Source organism: Ambystoma mexicanum, chromosome 2q, assembly GCF_040938575.1.
Source record: "Ambystoma mexicanum isolate Mex_15411 chromosome 2q, UKY_AmexF1_1, whole genome shotgun sequence".
NCBI lineage: Eukaryota > Metazoa > Chordata > Amphibia > Caudata > Ambystomatidae > Ambystoma > Ambystoma mexicanum.
The window spans coordinates 342,542,665-342,562,582 of record NC_090924.1 but is presented as its reverse complement, the minus strand read 5'-3'; the positions used below and the strand labels follow the sequence as shown (position 1 = coordinate 342,562,582).

The following is a 19,918-nucleotide window of genomic DNA, read 5'->3' as shown; positions in this document are numbered from 1 at the left end:
GAACAGTGAGCAAATAAAAGCAAAATACAGAGAATTTCGCAATGGGCAGCAAGATATGACTTTGTAGCACAAAGCAAAAACAGCAAGATTTGACTTTTTAGCAAAAAGCAAAAACAGCAAGATTTGACTTTTTCAGTCTTGGAATCGGATGTTAGCAAAGGGTTTTAGGAAGCACTGCGCAGCAGGATGACAACATTGGAGCAACAAGCAGAAAGAACAGTGATAGTCAAAGGCAGTAGAAGTGAGTCCATAAGGAGGGAACTAACCCATAGTTCTGGAGGTGGCAAAGTCAAGGCAGTCAGAATATCTTAAAGGAGTGAGGTGGCAGCATCATTGTGGTTAAGGTGCAGGGAGGACCCCAATTAGCATTCCGGAAGCGGACAGGGAGCAGACAGGGGCCTTGGAAGTGGGCCTTTGCTGAGAGGGCCAGCTGAAGCCTGCCGGTCCATGATTGGATGGAAGAAAACACTCAGCAACCAATGGGAGTGCAGCACAGGGAGAGGTGATTCAGCACAGCCTGCCTACACAACAAAGAAAACCATGGTGGCCATCTTGGAAGGGCCAAAAACTGTCAATTAAGCAGCAATAGTAGGAAAAAACGAATGCTTTCAAAATAGCAATGCAGCTCCAGGTATTAAAAAGCTCAAAAAATGGCTGCACGATGAAAATGCCAAATAAAAACAGTCCTTTCCAACAATATTATGCACATTTCCTCTATTCTTCTTCTTTTTTTTCAAATTTCAATTTTTCAGGTTCAATAATTTCCCAGGAGGTGCAGTAATGCACAGAAAGTGCACCTACCTAATGGAATGGTCAGCAGCCAGGCACAAACTCCACATGTGCAGGAGAACAACAGATGGCTAGGAGGGTGGAAACAGGACCTCACTCCCAGTGAGAAGCAGGCAAAAGATCTCGACCTGTTATGCTGTGTTGCAGATATCATTACTGCGGCCAAGGACATGGCTGCATCTATAAGCATCTCGGAACTACAGGTAGATGAACATCCACGCCGTTCTGGCACTGTTCCCAAAAAGCTTCAAGACTCACTTATTATGTCTACTTTGGGAAGTTCAAGAGTTGTGAAACAGAATGTAAGCCTTTCTGCATTAGTAGAATCCTTTGTTTCTCGAACTTGTCAAATTATTCTTGATGAGCTATAAAGGAGATTTTCTAGTTTAAATTGTGAATTGTTTGGGGCTGTGAAAGCATGTTCCCCTGCCAGTTTCAAATTTCGTGATGTCACTACACTTCAGCCTTTGCTCAACACATACAAGTCTGTGTTAGGTTTTCTGCCAAGTGAGGTGGAACTGACACAAGCTAAGCATGTGATTTTGCAGAATTTGCAAAAGGAACCTAGAAGTACCCTAGATGTTAACATTGATTCAATTGTTGATACCTTCAAAGCAAAAAAGGGGAGAATCGATTTGTAAACAGGTTGATGAATACAGTGAAGGAAGAAAAACAAATGTAATCTGAGGGTTGAGGAATAGTGAAGGAAGGACAGAGTGTAAGAGGGTTGGTTGTCGGGTGTAGTGAAGGAAGGAAAGGGCATGTGAAAAGTGGGTGGAGGATGTAGTGAAGGAAGGATAGGGACTGAGAATGGAGTTGGAGGATTTAGTGAAGGAAGTAAAGGGACTGTGAAAAGGGGGTTGGAGGATGTGATGAAGGAAAGAAAGGGAATGTGAAAAGGTGGCTGGAGGTTGAGTGAAGGAAGGACAGAATGTGGACAGGGGGTTGAAGCATGCATTGAGGGAAAGAGACTGTTTAGAAGGTTAAAGGATGGAAATGTGTTCAAAGGGTTAGAGGAGAGAGTGAAGTAAGGACATGAAGATGATTTGAGGATGTAGTGAAGGAAGGAATGTTAAAGGACATTTGTACCGCGCAATATCACCACCGGAGTGGTCCCTTGGTGCTCTGGCGGCTCTGAAAGAGGAGGGGAGGTTGAGTTAGTGGGAGGAAGCAGGAAAAGTGCAAGAGAGCAGTGATGTGCTGTTGGCGGCCTCAGCCCGGTGGGTCCGTTGACTGGGCCTGGGGTGTTTGCGGCCGGTAGTCGGTGTGTACTGTTGTGCAAGGCTATGTGTGTTTTTTGTTTTGTTGTTGCAATGTAGTGAAGTTTGTGCGGTTTGTTGTGCTGTAGGTTTTGGTTGTGTTTGGTTTGGAGTTTGAGGGGTGTATGCAGAAAGGGAAATTGTTAGTAGGGTTGATTAGTTTACGTCTCTACCTTGAATTGAAGCGCTCGGCTTGCGTAGTCTCCCCTGTTGCGGCTCTGTCCTGATCTGGGTCCGACTGGCATACAGGTTCCTTACTCCTCTAGCCCCCGCCTCTAACATGCTCTCTTATAGCTCCCCTTATCCTCCATTCATACTCCTGTGGCCAGTGCACCTGCCAATGACAACCTCTCAGGTATTGGGGTGATGGCCAATATCTCGATAATTCCACACCAATATGGTATCTGGCGGTAATTAAATTAAGGGGTGGGCGAAAGTGTTGGTGGGATTGTCTGGGTTAGTTGACTCAGTCTCTGTGCGTGCCGCCTGTGTTCCTGTCTATCCGGTGTCACCCATCCAGCTGCCGTGGGCTTTACTCTCCCGGGTCAGGGATGTCTGTGTCTTTTCGGTTTAGTTATCCTTTTTTCCAGTTTCGGTTTCCAGGTTTAGTCTGTGGTGTTGTAGAGCCAGGTTTTTAGTGATTTCCTGAATTTTAGGTGATCTTCAGTGTTTCTTATTTCCTTTGGGATGTTGTTCCAGGTTTTTGCGGCTAACTGGTAGAAGGAGGTGCCTCCAAGTTTTTTCTTAAAGTATGGTTTGAGTTCCAGGCGGATTTCGTTGCTTGATCGGAGGTGTCTCGTTGGTTTGTAGACTGTTATTTTCTTTTGTAGGAATTCTGCTCCTTGTCCGCTGATTGCCCTTTGCGTTATGCACATTGTTTTGAAGGTGATGCAATGTTTCACTGGGAGCCAGTGTAGTGTTTTTAGGGCTGGAGTGATGTGGTCTCTTCTGGATAGTTTGAGGAGTAGTCGTGCTGCTGCATTTTGGATCCGTTGCAGTTTCTTCAGGAGGTATTCTGGTATTCCGAGGTAGAGGCTGTTTGCATAGTCTATTTTAGACATGATTAGGGCGACGATGTGAGTGTTTTGTGCGCGAAGGAGAGGAAAGGTAGAATTCTTCTTGCCGTCCGGAGGAGGAAAAAGCATTTCTTCACTGTTGCATTTATTTGTGTCTCCAGGGTTAGGTTGTTGTCCATTAGGACTCCCAGATTTTTTACTACCTTCGATGGTGTTGCGCGAAGTAGAGGAAAGGTAGAATTCTTCTTGCCGTCCGGAGGAAAAAGCATTTCTTCACTGTTGCATTTATTTGTGTCTCCAGGGTTAGGTTGTTGTCCATTAGGACTCCCAGATTTTTTTACTACTTTCGATGGTGTTGGTGCGTTTCCCATTTCCGTAGGCCATGGGATGGTGGTTTCATTCTCTTGGTCTTTGGATACGATCATGATTTCTGTCTTTCCTGGGTTGATTTTCAGGTTGTTGGCATCCATCCAGTCGAAGACTTCTTTTAGACAGTCGGTTAGGGTTGAATGGTCGGCATCAGTGTCTTTGATTTTGTAGATGAGCTGAGTGTCATCTGCGTAGTTGTAACATATAATGTTGTATTTTTTGAAGATTCTGATGACCGGAGTCTGGTAGATGTTGAAATATAGTGGAGATAGTGAGGATCCTTGTGGTATTCCACAATCGTTAACTCGTGGAGTGGATTTGAAAGGTTTTATCCATACGGTTTCTGTTCTGTCTGCTAGGAATGTGAAAGGGGTTGGAGGATGTAGCGAAGGAATAAAGGGAATGTGAAAATGGGATTAGAGGATGTAGTGTGCGAAGGAAAGATGGGTCCAGAGAGTTGTTGGATGTACTGAAGGATGAATAGAGTAATTGCACCGATTTTTGTAAAGTTGTATCTTAAAGACAGAATGCTATATTAGAGTTGGAGGTAGTGGGAAAATGACAGGAATCATCGTTATAAGTTTGGGTAATGTCAAAGAAGAAAAGAAATGGATATGATAAAAGGAAAGTGAACATTTGGATGGAAAGCTATTCAAGTGAAAAATGTAGAATAGACCACATGTTTGTGACGTTTTAAAAACTATACAAATATTTAGTTAAAATAATGTTATCAGTTTTCTATTATATTTGTGCATATTTCACACAATGCATTATTCTAATACAGCTATAATGTAGAACTGTATGTAATGTATACCTGTGTCCAAATGCACATACATCCATGATTTCCTTTTTGATAGCAAAATCTCAATATAACTAGTCTATCATTTATGTAGCCACTGACATTGTAGTGTCCACTCCAAAGGAAATTTTCATAGTACAGTAGTGGGCGGTAGATCTTTCTGGGAGTTGTTTGTGTTAAATGTAAATACTGTTCTTGTCGGGGCATTCTGACGTCAACATTTAATTTGCCCAGGAAAAACAAAACCACAGTCTGATGATTTACAGATATTATCTACTTACAAATCATGTTTATCTAATCATTTTTAAACTATGAATTTGATGTTTTATGAAAGTCTGTTTGGGAAAGCTTACCACGTGTTATCTCATTAGATCTACAAAACTCATCCAATTTTTGAGTCATTATCCTAGCCAACATTTTCTGCTAAAATGCACGCTTTTCCCAAAAAAATCTGTGGGGCGAGGGGGGGGACAAACCCTGCCTTCCATCTGTGGGGGAGCTTTCCTTAGGGTGTGCCCAATTACAATGGCTTCAGGCCCCACTTGTTGAACAATCCTGGCTACGCCTCTGTACATGGGACTAGTTGATAAGCCTCAGGATGTGGAATCATTATCTTTGGCTGAAGGCAATGCAAGACAAACCCTAATGGCACCAGAAAAGGACAATGTCTCTTTAATGCGAGACGCATATATGCCTGTGCCGAGGAGGAAGAGAGAAGAGAAGCCTGATGTTCAGGGAAGCCCCCGACATCATTTCGCCGGTTGGAGGCAGAGCATAAATTAGTCGCGGAGCCTGCGACTTCTGGAGAGAGAGAGAAAGAAGGTGAATGCAAGACACCAGAGTACGGACGCATGCAGAATCGAGAAGAGTCATGCATATACCACGCCTCAGGAACAACACTGATACTGCCTGTACACGAAGCAAGGGTCCTTTCGCAACAGTAGCTATAGAAGGAAGGAGTATGCTACGAACCCGAGAATGAGAAGCGAAGCGAGAAAGAGCAGTCTAGAGTGAGAGCCGAGCCCACCCACCTGCCCTTTCCAAGCAAGTGGGAGGTCCGCAGGATATAGTTATCAGATGGAACTTGTCCCAGTATTTAAAACAAGTTATCAAATAAAGAAAGATCTCATTTTAGAAGCGACAAGCCCAGAAGAGAAGGGCTGAGCACAGACAGTTGTTGAATGAGCAATAAGTGGAGAGATACCCAAACCAAAAGTCAAGGAGTCCAAAGGTCCAGAAGAAAGGGACTGCATCAATACAGCTGGGGGATACCCAGGAAAGAAAGACACAAAGTCTAAAAACAGATAATAGAAGTATAGAAAGGGGCAGAAAATAACCTCTATCAAGTGCTTCTGAAAAGGCCTGGAAAGATGCAGCAAATAACTATCCGAATAGCAAGAAAAGTCATTGTAAAAGACATTTGGAAAAGGGGACCACAGAAAGCAGGAAAAAGATACACTTTCTGGAGGAGCTACACGAGTTGATCGCACGGATCATCGGTTACACAGAGACATGGTATCATTCCAGACTATTGAATGACCTGGAAGGGAGACCAGGGAATGACAAATCATTCCCTTGGTTTATTTAAGTTAGTTAACATTAGTGGCAGGGCCTGATAGGGTAGTTTGGCCAAAGGACATATTTTCTTTTGACTTCATGACCATGGATGAGCACCTTTCGTTTAACCCCTTCTTCCGACCCACCACAGTTGGCTAAACATCCAAAGCCCCACCTACCCTTCTCCATCTCTCTTTAACTCGTTGGACATCTAGGGGTGGCCAATGCGGGTTCTGAATCAGTTACTACTGCGTTCTCTCCTTCTAGAAAGCCATCATGACAGCCACCAAGTCAGGAGGCTTTTGCTTCTTTTTATACATTTGCTGACCGAGTAAGTGTTCAGATTTGTGGATGCATTTTCCCATTAGTCCTTTTATCCGCGATAGATCATTCTCTAATGCTTCCATCTCCTTCCAATGGGCATATGCCCGATACCTGACCCAGGGATTTGGCATCATCCACTATTTGTATTTGACCACTGTCCTTAATCCTGTGGCGCAAGCGCCCAAAAACTCCATTCGCCATCCTAGGATCAAGTACCTTCTTAGCTGTCGATAAGAAGGTACTTGACCCAAGGTTTGCGAAAGGATGTTGCCTGGCCATCTTTTCCGCTCAGCCTCAGGAACTGCATGGCACTGTCTGTGTTCTCGAACAAATCTGCGTGGTACGGGAGTTGGCGTCAGCTATTGCTCTCCCGTAGTCAACTATCGTCGCCAGACTCTGGTTTTGTATCCTTTGCATGTTTTTTCCAATGTATGAGTGCTCGGCATAGAGACCCGCTCTAGCTGTGGACTCGGGAGATAAGCCTGGTGGGAACCCAGAGGCACTAGTTGGAGCAGCAGACCTTGTAGGCATCGATTTTTACTGTTTTCTTTCCCCTCTGGCTCAATTTTCTATACCCTGTAATGTTATTGTATACACTTCTTTCCTCCTCATGGGGGTTATATAGGGTCTGCAGAGCTAGGTTTCATCCCACAAACGAGGGGTTGCCAGAGACTTGATAAGGGTGTGAGTGGACCACCAGATAAGGTTCCTGTGTGAGGCCAGGAGATGCTGTAGGGGGGTCCTCCGTTTTCAAACACTAGGGGTTGCATCACAGAGCGGGTGGCTTCCCTTGATCCCCAGAGCTCCGTGGTCCTTCTTTTGTCTATTCCCAAAAGGAATTCTGTCAGACAGAGCTCAAATTAAGACCAAAACATTAGCATTTCAACAGCGAGAGTGAACTAAATTTTCTTTGCTGAAAAAAGCAGATCCAATACACGATTAAGATCACATTTATCAGGATTTCTCTTGCCATCTTAAACCACAAATATATACTGTACATAAATGTTATGGACATTCCTTTCATATGCTCCGATGAAGACCATGTTCTTTGTGCATTCGGAAATGATTCATTCTATTATAATGTGGTACCCTACTAACACCAAAAAAATAAATGTTAGAATTAAAGAATATAAAAAATACCTTTCGTCTTGATTCCTCAGTGTCCTCTGATGTTTCACTGGTCTCATGAGTAGATGCCTAGATTGAAAATAAACACAAGTTATGTTCGATTGGTCAGCATCATTGTCATTCATACAGAGGAACTGTTATCTACAAGAGGGGATGTGGTGGCATGTATACATAAAAAAGGTCTGTGCCCAAACTGGAATTAAATACAGTTAATTTTAGAATTCATTTGAATTGGTCTTTTGGGTTTTGTGCACGTTTTATTTACCAGAAATGGGAAGAAAAACAAATCGAATTGCCTATTTTATGACCTTAGACTAATCAAGAAAAATCACAAAGTGAGCACTCCATATAGCCAATTTATATATATACGCAAAGGGCACACTATGGCCGACTCTGTGATGCGAGCCCCAGAGAGGGTCCAAGGATGATACCAGAGTACCCACAGGCCTTCCTTATGTGATCCAGAAGGGAAATCCACCTCAAAATGGGTGAAACCAACACATTTGACGCAGGAGGCAATATGCTTCATGGAAGAAGAGAACAGGTTGACATCCTTAACGTCAGGGTCCAGCCACTGCCAAATGGGTGAAAACCACAAGACAATTTATTTAATTTATTTATTTCAATTTTTATAAAGCGCCACACGCCAGTGGGCCTCAGAGCGCACAAAAAGACAGACAACAAATGGGGGGAGTAAGGGGAGTCAGCAAGGAAGGAGTAGGCTAAGTTCAGTCGGGTTCAAGAGAAACGTCTGTATTTCTTTTTTTTTTTTTTTTTAAAGAGCCAGGCTTTCAGTCATACATATATGTCCTGTAAGAAGATTCCATTGCAGAGGAGCTTGGACATTGAAGGAGGTACCCCCAAAGTGTGCCAGTTTATACCTAGGTTGGAGAAGTGTGGGGCAGGTGGAAGAGCAAAGCTTTCTGCCGCCTACCTTGGGTTTCACTCTGTCAATGATATAGATTGGGCACGCTTTTATTTGACATTGGAAAGATAAGGTCAGGATCTTATGGGTGATCCTATGTCAAACAGGTAACCAATGGAGTGAACTTCTGGCCTCCGAGATGTGGGCACATTTGGGCAATCCCTGTCTGGCTCGGACCGCGTTGTTTTATGCAACCTGCAGGACTTGAATATTGGCTTGTAAGGTCCCTGCCAGGAGATTATTACAATTGTCAAGTCTAGAGTTGACTAATGCGGTGGCGAGCAAAATACAGTTGTTGGTGGAGAGAAAGGGGCGAATATAATTCATTCGTTTTATGATCAGGCTACAGGATGAGTGAATTAAGCCGAAATGGGGTTGCATAAATAGCTCATCATCGAGAATGAACCCCAGCGTCTTCACCTTCAGTACTGGAATGATGTTAGAAGCAATGCTGAAGTTGGCATAGGCAGGATCTAGATTGCTCAAGCAGACTTTTGAGGCCACAATTAAGAGCTCTTTTTACAGTTAGGAGCAAGCCAGTTGACGGCCATCCAGGCCCGGATGGCTTTATAAATGGTATTAATGGCAGCCGAGTCCTGCTCATAATTCCCACTCGACAGGAGGACAACCTGGGTATCATCAGTGTAGTTTGTATACCAAGCCCCCAGTGCGTCCAGCATGTCAAGAAGTGGCCAGATGTAGATCTTAAATAATGTCGGAGAAAGACAGGACCCTTGTGGGACACCACATGTTTGAAAAATTGGGTCCAAGCTTTCTTCCCCAACAGCCACTCGAACATTACAGGGACCAAGAAATTATGAACTCCACTGGGAGGCGAGAGGGGAGCAGTGGGCAACCTCCCCCAAGCGTGTTACCAAGAGCGAGTGGTCCACCAAATCAAAGGCCGGAGAAAGGTCCAGAAGCATCAGCAGGGCGGGATGACCATTATCCACCATGCCGGCCACGGTGGAATTAAGGTCCAGCATGGCGGTTTCTGTCCCATGCTGAGTGATGAACCCCGATTGGCGTGTGCCAAGAATCCCATGGTCCTCAATGTGTTTTTGCAGTTGGAGATATGACAGTTTATCCATGATCTTAAGGATAAAAGGCACATTTGTGATGGGCCGGTAGTTGTCTGGAACCTGTGGGTCAAGATTGTTTTCTTCAGAAACATTGTTATCCAGGCCTCCTTAAGAGAGGAGGGGACCACACCTTCATCAAATGAGAGATTAATAAGCCTGGTCATCCAGGGTGCTAGAAGCTTAACAGAGTCATTAAAGCTATCCACATGACAGTTATCTGCTGGTAGATTTAAGGTCCTGAATGATTTTGGTAATTTGTTCTTCAGTATAATGTGAGAAAATAAAGCATGGTATATTGCTAACGCTCTGGGGGCGGCGGGGGCTTGTGGGCCAATAGGATTCTGCGTGGTAACAAGGTTATTGATGGTTTCTCTATGAGTGGACATTTCGGCCAAGAAGCCATCATGGATTTTCTGACACAATGCAGCGTCCTTGGTAACATTTGTGGGACGTGGGTCTTGAAAATCCTTCAGTATTTTGAAAAGATCACTGACATTTGGTCGAGCGTTATTAATCCGATTATTATATTAGGATGACTTGGAGGAGATGATACAGTCTTGAATTTCTTTACTGCTAGTTTATACTGAAGTAACGATTAAGGTTTTTTTTTGCCACGCCCTTTCAGAAGCCCTTTTTGCTTGTTTGGCAGAGATGACTTCGTCAGAAAACCAGGTGTTATGGTGCACCTCAGGCTTGATCATTTTTTGCTTCAGGGGGACCAAATCAGAAATGGCTTGTTTTAGGGAGGAGGTTAGGTGTTCCACAAGGTGAGGAGGACTGGGAGAAACTAGACAGTGGTTTAAGGTTCGATGCCAAATGCGTCAAAAGACTGTCTGGTGTGACATTTTTAAAGTTATGAGCAAGCTTGGTGATCCGAGGTAGAGCATTCACTTTAGCTATAGGTTTCGGGAGGTTAAGAGAAGCCTGAATCAAAGAGTGGTCGGACCATGCACAGGGTAATACTTGCAGGTGAGAAATGGGGAGGTTTTGGGGGACCAACCAGTCCAGGGTGTGCCCTCCTAAATGGGTTGCAGCATCCACCCACTCTTTAACCCCCAAGGAGGAAAACAAGTCAGAAAAGGCAAGTCCCTGTTTATCCAAGGTGTCGTTGGCCCAGTAATTAAAATCAACCAGAATGATTAATGTATTGTTAGATTTGGTAATATGAGCAATTAACTCCATAATTTGAAGCATGACTCTGAGGGGTCTATATAAAAACTAGCACATTTAGTGAGGAATTGTCTGAGGTTGTGATTTTAACCCATAGTGATTCACAGTCATCAGGGCTGCCATGTGGAATAACATGACAGTTGAGGTGCTCCTTACATATTAGTGTCACCCCTCCCCCTTTACTCCCTTCCCGATTAGCACAAAGGATTGTGTAACTGGAGGGAGAGGATAGGGTAGAAATTTTAGGAATGGTGTGGTTTAACCATGTTTCTGTGAGGGCAAACAAATCTGGCCCCCTTTCCAGCAGGTGGTCGGCTACCTCGGTACCATGTTTGAGTAGCAACCTAGTATTAAGGAGGCTAAGCGTTAAACAAAAGGTAAATACATTGTTTTTCTTGCATGGAACACGAATCTCTAATGCATGGAACATGAATTTGCCACAGAACTACTCTTAGAACAAGCAAGTTTATTTTTTTCAGGATGTTTAGGTCCCGGTTATGGCTCCTTGCTGGCACAAACCCTGGCATGCAGTATGGACTGGAAGCAGCAGGAAATCATTCAGCTGGAAAGACATGGAGCAGGCGGTCACCCTTAGCGCAAGGTCATCCAACAATACGTCAAGGTACATGCCTGTGAATCGGAGGACCGAAAAGTCAGATCAGAAGGCCTCAATGCTACATGGCAGACAAGGCTTTTATAACCTTGTGGCATAGGCCAATCCCTATTTGTGGAGAAGGTACAACAGCAGCAGTAATGAACCGGCCACATAATTAAGGAGAACCAGTAGTCAGGGGCCAAACGTAGAACAGTGTTTATGGGGAAACTTACGCACAAATTAGATTGCTCATGGACAGAATCCCTAAATCAGCATCTGTATAAAAAGAGGCATAAATATTCTGACTTGGTGGGTGTTAGAACAACGTCCCTGAGAGAGAGAGTTTGGTGTTACAGTGAGTAAAGAGAGAAAAGGAGAGTTAGTAGAGCAAAACCTGTATTGGGCAAGCCAAGAAGGCAAAATAATAGCAGAGACGAGGAATGAAAGTAAGAAGAGCAAAACCTGTGTCGGCAAGGCCAATTAGTAACAGGGAGGAAAAAAGGAGGTAGCTTGGATAATTGTCCCAGAGCTGGAGTGATGGTGGATTAAAGGGTCAGGCTAGATTAGGAGTCCAGGTGAGAATCTGGGCCTGCTCTCGAATAAGCATTTGGAGTAAAGCCAACTGGAGACTCTAGCCCACACTCAGATGGGAGCTGCAAGACCACCAGCCCAAATAAAAGTCTTGTAAATCTCCAAAAACTTAGGCAGTGTGTGAGACAATGTTACCCTAATGTACCAGTTAGGAGGGAGAATACCTACCAGCATCAACCTAGAATAAACCTCTAGTGAAAGCGGACTCCAATACGGGGCTTGCCCAGGTAGCAGTTATGAACTTGCTTTGTCCTATCAGGTCGTCGTCTTGTCCTACGAAAAAGAACAAGGACCGACCCATCAACAGACTAAGCCAAAGACATATGCAAAGGCCAGGCCAAGGCACAGACCAAGACCAAAGAAAGGACTATGTGGAAGAGGTGTGCTGGGTCACTGTTGAATTGTGTTTGATGTATAGGTTTGAATTGTGTGCCAAATCACGGCTACCGTGCCCAAGTGTGTTAAAATAGATTTTTGAAATCAGCTCTGGCGGGAAGATTTTGGGAGGCCACCTTATTATTGTGAACAGGGAAGACAGAGGTATGCCAACCCAATCAGGGTTAGGTAGAGTGGTAAGGCCTAGTCTCAATAAGGGTGTAAGAGTGGTCTACGGCTACTATAGAGCCCACACAGAGCAAAAGTAATAATCTAGTTACATAGGTAAGTATACAAATATACAATAGTTTCTTAGGCCTTTAAATACACACTAAGCAAGTAAAGTTGTTTGCTCTAGCACCTTGAAGCGTCTCTTGTGCTAGAAGGAATTACCAATAAAGATCTCAGACCAAATAACCGGACAAACTCAGAAAATATGGCAAAACACAATTTTATTTCTCAATGTAATAAAGCACGACAAACTGGCGAACGACGGACTGATGCTTGCATACTCGCACACAAACTTGATTATACAGAGGTTATATACCCCAATAAGTGTCATCTATGACGTCATCCTAGGTGGCAAACTGCAAAACGTATTGTAGGGAAGGGTTGGTTAAGAGAACATATGCCCTTGGTTTCGACTTCTGTATCACGTGTGAGGAGACCGCACATTTGTCCATTTTGACCTCCTATTTACTGCTATTTGATTTACTTATACTTGGTGTCCTTGCTCCTCTTGGCCTCTAGAGACTTGCTCAATCCATCTTGTGTAGACCTTATCCACTCTTAGTTGGCCAATACTTTTTTTTTTTTAAACAATTTTTATAAATTTTATTTCAACAACCAACACAAACCAAACTTACAGCATTCATAGCAATATTAATACACATCATTTTTGTCTTTTCCACTGTGTTTCACCCCTTCCCACCTTCCCCTCAAGCCTACTTTCCTTCCTGTACCGTTTCTTCATCATGTGGTAGGATCTCTGTGTCGATTACTTCTGGTGGGTCCTGGTCACTAGCCCCGTCATTTGTGGGCCCAAATAATTCTGCAATTAGTTGTTTCCAGGCCATGAAGGTTCCTGCTTCCTCCACCCCTCCCACCCCCCAACACTACTCGCCTCTTGCCATACTGTTTCCGCCTCTGCCCATTTTTGTAGATCCTTCCACCACATTTCTATTCTTGGTCTGTGACATGCTTTCCATCTCATTGCAATTTTCCTCTTTGCTAGTACATACACCAGGTCTTTCAGTTTGCTCACATGCTTTAGCTTGTGTGGTCTAGTAAACCCTGCCAGTAGGCATGCCCATGCTTTGTCTATCTCCACCTTGATCCCTTTATCTTCCATCCTGTGTGCTACTTCAACCCAAAAACATTCTATTTCTGGGCATGACCAGAACATGTGTACCATTCCAGCATTTTCTTCATTACATTTGGGACAAGCTTGTCTCCCTGCATTTTTAAATTTAGCTATCCTTTGTGGCGTCATATACGCCCTATGAGTGATATATAACTGTATCTGCTGTAGCGTACCATTTCTCGACACTTTTTTGTGATACCGTTGAGCACGCTCCCACATCCCATCACTCATTGGGGTCCCCACTTCTTCCCAGTCTTGTCCAAGCTGTACCACTTCCCTCCCCACCTTTGTCATCACCAGCTCATAGAGTCTCGATATGTCATGGCCCCCTTCTGCTATGTCGTCTATCGTGTCTATGGCGGTATCAGGTTCATTCAATAGTTTGTCTTCAGACCATGTCTCTTTGATCCGCTGCACCACCCTATGATATGTACCCCTGTTTCCTCCACCAACCCCTCCAAGTCCCTTCTGTTCCCTTCTTGCCATATGTCTCCCAAAGTCGCTATCCCCGCAGGCTCCCAGTGCCTCCTGATCATTAATCTGAGTTGTATTTCTTTTCCCGCCAAAGCTACCAGTGGTACCTGCAGGGAGCATGGATAAGGGTCCTCCATCATTTTACAAGCTCTTTGCCAAATCTCCCACCCAAGCACCATCATCCTCGGGCGTCCCTTCATGTCCACTTTGGGTAACCACATCATCTCTTTAAGGAAGAACGGGGCACAATCTTGCTGGAGCAACCTAGTCTCCAAGGTCGGCTCTTCAGAAAGCCATTTAGCTACATACTGGAGTTGGCTTGCTCTATAATAGATCTCATAATTGGGTAGTTTGATGCCTCCCTTCTCGTATGAGTTTTGCAATTTCCAAAGGGCCATCCGGTTCCTCGTCCCCTGTCAGAGGAATTCCCTGCATATACTGCTCAATTTAGCAAAGAATCGCTTGGATATCAAGTGTGGGATATTTACAAAGTAATGCAACAGTCTTGGCAGGACCACCATTTTAAGCATTGCCCCCTCTGCCCATCATCGCCAGGGGGAGTGTGACCCAAAAGCTCATACCATTTTCTATGTTCCGTACAGCCTTCTCAGTATTGTGTCGGTGCTATGCTTCTACCATATGATATATGTCTATTCCCAAGTATCGAAACGTGTTGACCTCCCATGGTATCTGAAGGATCGGTAATTGCTCTAGTGGGATTCCTTTATACCTCCCCAATGGGAATACACATGACTTTTTGGGGTTCACTGCTATACCTGAGAGCCCTGCAAATCAGTCCAGCACTTCCAGGACATACTGTAGATTTTCTTCCGGGTAGTGCAGGTACAGCAGCATGTCATCAGCATATAGGGAAATCAAATGCGACTCTCCTTTAATGACGATGCCTATTGTGTCATATTGCTGCCTCAAATATATCGCCAAAGGTTCTAAGGCCAGGATATACAGCATAGGGGACCACGGGCAACACTGTCTGGTACCTCTACCAAGCTGCCACCTCTCTGCTGATATAACTGACCCTGTCTTCACTCTGGCCAGCGGTTCACTATATAGCAATTTGGCCCATCTCAAAATACCCCGGCCCTATTCCATATTTTGTCAAGGCAGCAATCGACCATGGCCATTTGACAGAGTCAAAGGCCTTAATTGCATCCAGCGACACAATTGCCATTTCATTTGTCTCTTCATTAGCATATTCAACGACTCGATGGAGTCGTCTAAGATTGTTGGATATGTTCCTATCAGGGACATAACCAGTTTGATCAGGATGTATTAGTTTTGTAATAACTCTCCTCATTCTGTTTGCCAGGACAGCCGTCAGTATTTTGCTGTCCCGGTTCAGCATCGACAGGGGTCTATAGGATCCGCACTCACCACAAGGCTTATTGGGCTTTATGAGCGGCACAATTATCGCTTCTCTCAAGGATTCTGGTAACTTTCCGACTTCGTATGATTCGTTGAGCATTTCCAGGAGTGGTGGGAGCACCTCATTTTTATACATCTTGTAGAATTCGCTCGGGAGTCCGTCGGCCCCCAGGGTCTTACAAGTGGGTAGCTGCCTCACCACCTCCTCCAGTTCTTCTAGAGCGATTGGCTCGCCTAGCTCCTCTCGTTCTTCAGCGCTGATCTGCGGCAATCCTATATCCTCTAAAATTTCGCTCATTCCTTTACTGTCACTTCCCTCTATGTCCCTATACAGGGCATGGTAATAGTTTGCAAATTCTGGATTCACGTCCTCCTGGGTATCTGCTATACTCCAATTTTCTTTCACTATCGTCCTGATTACCGGTCTGGGAGTCTCCTTTTTGTATAACCATGCCAGAACTCTTCCTGGTTTATCTCCTCCCGCATGCTGCCTCTCTATATATGTTTTATAGTTCAGATTGCACTGTCTTTCCCAACATCCCGCGCATTTCTGCTGTAACCTAAGCATTGCTTCATTATCATCTTTGGTGCCACCTCCCCCTTTCAACGCTTCTTCTAGCTCCTTCTCAGCTTCTTGTAAGTCCGCTACTATCCCTCTTTGTAGCCCTTTGGCCTTGGCTATTGCTATCCCTCTCACTACTACTTTAAAGGCTTCCCAGAGAACCCACGCCGATACAAACATCTCTCTACCCCAACTCCCCGCCCTCTCCCCCCCTCCTTCCCCCTCCTCCCTTCCCAGCCCCATCACACACCCCAACTCTTCTCCAACTTCCCCTTGCCCTCCTTCCCTCCCTAGTCCCCCCTTACCAAAAAACATATCAAACACCCCAGCCCCCCGCCCCTCCTTTTCCCTTCCCTGCCCCAACAATGCTCTCCCCCCCACCCCCCCCAAAATATTGCCCAGCTGCATCCCTGGATCTCAAGCACCCCCGCATCTAGCCCTTTCTGGCAAAAGCCTGCACTCGCAGCTCAGCAGGGTAAGGTCGCCCTAATGGCTGTCTTAATACTACTTCTCGGGCAGTAGGATGCCTTCGTCCTGCTGCTCCTATTCGTTTCAAATTCACCACGGCCAATGCTACCCAATTTACGTATGTGCTTTATGCTCTATATTCTAGTCCAACAAATTCAAGAGTATCACAATGCGTGTTCGGCGTTAGCCATCTGTTCCCTGCCACTGTTATCTATATCATAGTCTCTACTGGGATACCCCCCCCCATATATCCTTTCATTATGCATAAAATATCCCCATCACTTATCGTTCTTCTCGTGGGCCTGCTCTTCCTCTCGTTCCGGGCAGCCCTGTAAGTCCAACCATGTCGCCGCTTCCTCTGGGGTATCAAAGAAGAACACTATTGTCATGATGCCTACCCCCGGGGACCCAGACCAAGTCCAGCAACCCCGGAAGCAGGCATCAAGTTATCCCATGCAAGCCCAACAACACCTGGTAGGGGCTATTTGGGTGCAGTCCTGGCGCCTATGGTGCCAGGCTCATATGGAGAGTCAGTCCTGGCGCCATAGGCGCCAGGCTCATAGATTAAAACTTACCTGATGCAGACCATGCTGCAAACTTACCTGATGCAGACCATGCTGCAAGAGCTCCAAGCCAAAAGAGGCTTGGAAGGGACTACTTTACCTAGGGACTATTTTTTTACTCAGGTGGGGCTGGGGAGGAATACTTACCTGGGACTACTTTGGAGGCTATTTAAACCACGACCGAAGAGCAGCACACACATCGCGTTATTCTGCATCCAGCAGCGTAATGCTCACCGTGCCTGCAAGTCTGCATCCAGCCTTCTGCCACGCACGCCTCGAGTTTGGAGCTCCTAGAAAAAGGGAGAAAGAAGGAGAAAAGGTTAGAACAAGAGCAATACCTTTGATCCTTACATGAATTCCCGATCCATCGCGCCCTCGAGCTGGAAGAAAGAAGTTATTTTATGTGCGTCGCCTCGCCTGCTGCAGCGCCGCGCTGAACTCACCGGCCTTCGCAGCATCTTCACATTCCATCGCATCCTCCTGCATGTTCCCGCCGCACTCTGGCACCTAACGAGAAGACGAGAACAGCAAGGTGAGCCAAGGGAATACACAGAGGAATATTAGTTACCCCCCATAGACTTACCTGATTTTACTACCGGGGTTACTATTCCTCTTCACGGGTCGGCGCAGCTTCCACTGCATCGTTGCCGAACCCCGGCCCCTAAGGGGAAACAAAAGGAGAGCAAGGTGAAACAAAGGGACAAACAAGGGGAACCCTCCTCATCACAATAGACTTACCTGATTTTACCGCCGGAGGTATTATTCCCCGAGACTTCATACTTTCTCTCAGCGCCTGAATAGGGGAGAAAGCAACAGGTTACATATTGACATTATTTTATCGAACTGTGTTTGATAATACAAATCCTTACCAGAATATTACCGGTTGCCACAAACTCTTCGCTAGGGTCAAGCTGCAATCTGCAAGGAATCGGACAAGAGTGAAAGTCAGACATTTGAACTCTTACGAACTACATACTTACGGCATCTTGCCGGGAATCTCGGAGTCAATATTGTTCTGGAACTCACCAATTCCTTCAAGCCAGTGAAGCAACTGGTTATCAACGCGCCCCTGCGCTCAATGCAGGATGGAGAGCTCATCTTTTGAAACCATCAGGTGAGACTATAAGAGGGGACATCAAAGGTGATCAGTGGGGAGAACAGCAGGGGTGGGGGGATTTACGCTCAACTCCACGGGTGGTTAATTCCCTTTCTCCATTTGCAGAAGAATATTCCTACGGGCCAAGCAAACGAAGTTAGGTGGGCCAGTCCAGCCTGGCCCAGTCCGGGTCGCGGTTTCCTCGTCAGGGCCCTGTGTGCTCGCTCCACTGTAAATCCTTGTGAAAGTTTGTCGACCCCTATTTCTTGCAGGATCATGTTCTCCACATAGTCCGTGGGGTCCTGGCCTTCTTCCCCCTCCGGCAGGCCGACCACGTGGATGTTGTTCCGTCTCGCCCTTCCTTCCGCTTCCTCCGCCCGGTTCTCAAGGTTAGCCACCTGCTGCTTTAGTATCTGGACCTCCTTTGCGTTACTGGTGCTGGTTTCTGTGTTAGTTTTCACTGTACTTTCAAGACCGCTCGTTCTGTCTGCCAGCGCCCTGACATCTTGTCGCAGCAAGGTGACTTCTATACCCACTGCATCTATTTTGGCCTCCCGGGAAGTTCGAAAAATCCGCCATTTTTATTTCCCATGAGGTTTTCAACTCCGTTATATCCGTTAGGAGCAAGTGGTTCTCTGTTGCTGGAGTGTCTTCCACTGATGCAGTTGCGGCCCTTTGTACTGCTGCAGTAGGAGTCTGCTGTGTCTTCCCAAAGGCTTCCATCGTGGGTTGCTTACTCTTGGCCCTAGCGCCTTTCACCGACATCCTGCGATCCCGTCTGTCTGTCTGGTCTTGGCTTATTCATAGTGTGCCAGTTCAGTCTCCTCGCTCCTCCGTGCCACCTCGGAACAATCCAGGCCTGGGGTTGTTACCCTCGAAGGGCTGCTGTATGTGTTCATATGCGTCCAGATGTATTTTCAAGTGGGTTGTGTTCTCCAACATCTACCACTTAGGCATATGTCTCCAGCAAAGCGGGAAGACCCTTTCTTCTTCCCTGGCATCTGGCCCCTTTGTTCTTTGGGCACAATAGTAGGGTTCAGTTTGTGCAGGGTGCTTATTTGACAAACCCAGTGGCTGGAAGCCGCCACATTCAGTGTCTCACCACAGGTTCCATGCGTAATTATGGGCGAAGATGTATTCAGTGAGCCGCGCTGGCTCCTCTCCGTTAGCGCGGCTCCTACGCTGCTGTTTGTATGTAATATCACTGTATCCCTCTCATCAGCTATGCGATCGTCTTGGGCATGCCGCCCTTGTCTGCGGGTTTTCTATTTAATGTGGCTACAATTTCACTTGGCACAGCCTTTGCGTCCGTCGCACGATCAATCCGCGGATTGCTTTCGTGCACAATGGCTGGGAGCAGTTTCCTTCCTTGTCTTGCCTCCGCCTCCGTGTGTGATTGCAGGCAACCTTCTGTATAGCAAGTCGCACTGGCTCCACACACAGCGCGACTCCTCCGTTGTCGTTTGAATGAAGCAGCACTGTGTGCTTTTATTCAGTTTTGCAGTCGCCCAGAGCTTCCCGTATCTAGAGGCTCACCGTCTGCTGTGACACAAAGTTCTTAAACGTGGCTACTGTATCCGCCGCACTGTTCGGTCCACCGCGCCTGGTCCTGTATTTTTCTACAATGTAACTCGTGGTGGGTTCCTCAAGCACACGCTGCTCAGGGTATTGAAACTGATCAGGCACCAAGGAGCGGCACCGGACGAGTGTCACAGGCCAGTCTCCCTCTCAATCTCCACAGTGCGGCCCGGTCGCTTCTATGATCTCGACTTCGGTCCTTTGTTGTCCGCCATTTTGCATACCTTCGCTCCCGCAGAGCCACAGCCCTGAAAGTTTTAATTCTCCGGTCTGCCTCATCCCATTACCATGCCTCCTTCAGTTATTATAGAGCACCTCTTCCGACGTCTGTACAATCATTTATAGAGTATGTGGGTCACTTTTTGGCGTGCATCTACGGATCAACAGCGGATCATCAGGAGCAGCTTCTTTAAGGCACGTCCTACACCATGGCTGGTTAGCAACGCCCCCAA

General features: G+C 45.9%; 1 protein-coding gene across 3 annotated transcripts in view; it reads right to left on the bottom strand.

The window, feature by feature from the left end:
- The window catches only part of E4F1 (E4F transcription factor 1), a 1,100,649-nt gene that overhangs the window by 61,411 nt on the left and 1,019,320 nt on the right, over nucleotides 1–19,918 (bottom strand). For all 3 annotated transcript variants that reach the window (XM_069647347.1, XM_069647348.1, XM_069647349.1), the window contains one exon: nucleotides 7,254–7,310. In XM_069647347.1, the coding sequence (XP_069503448.1) occupies nucleotides 7,254–7,310 (57 nt within the window). The remainder of the gene's footprint in view (nucleotides 1–7,253; nucleotides 7,311–19,918) is intronic.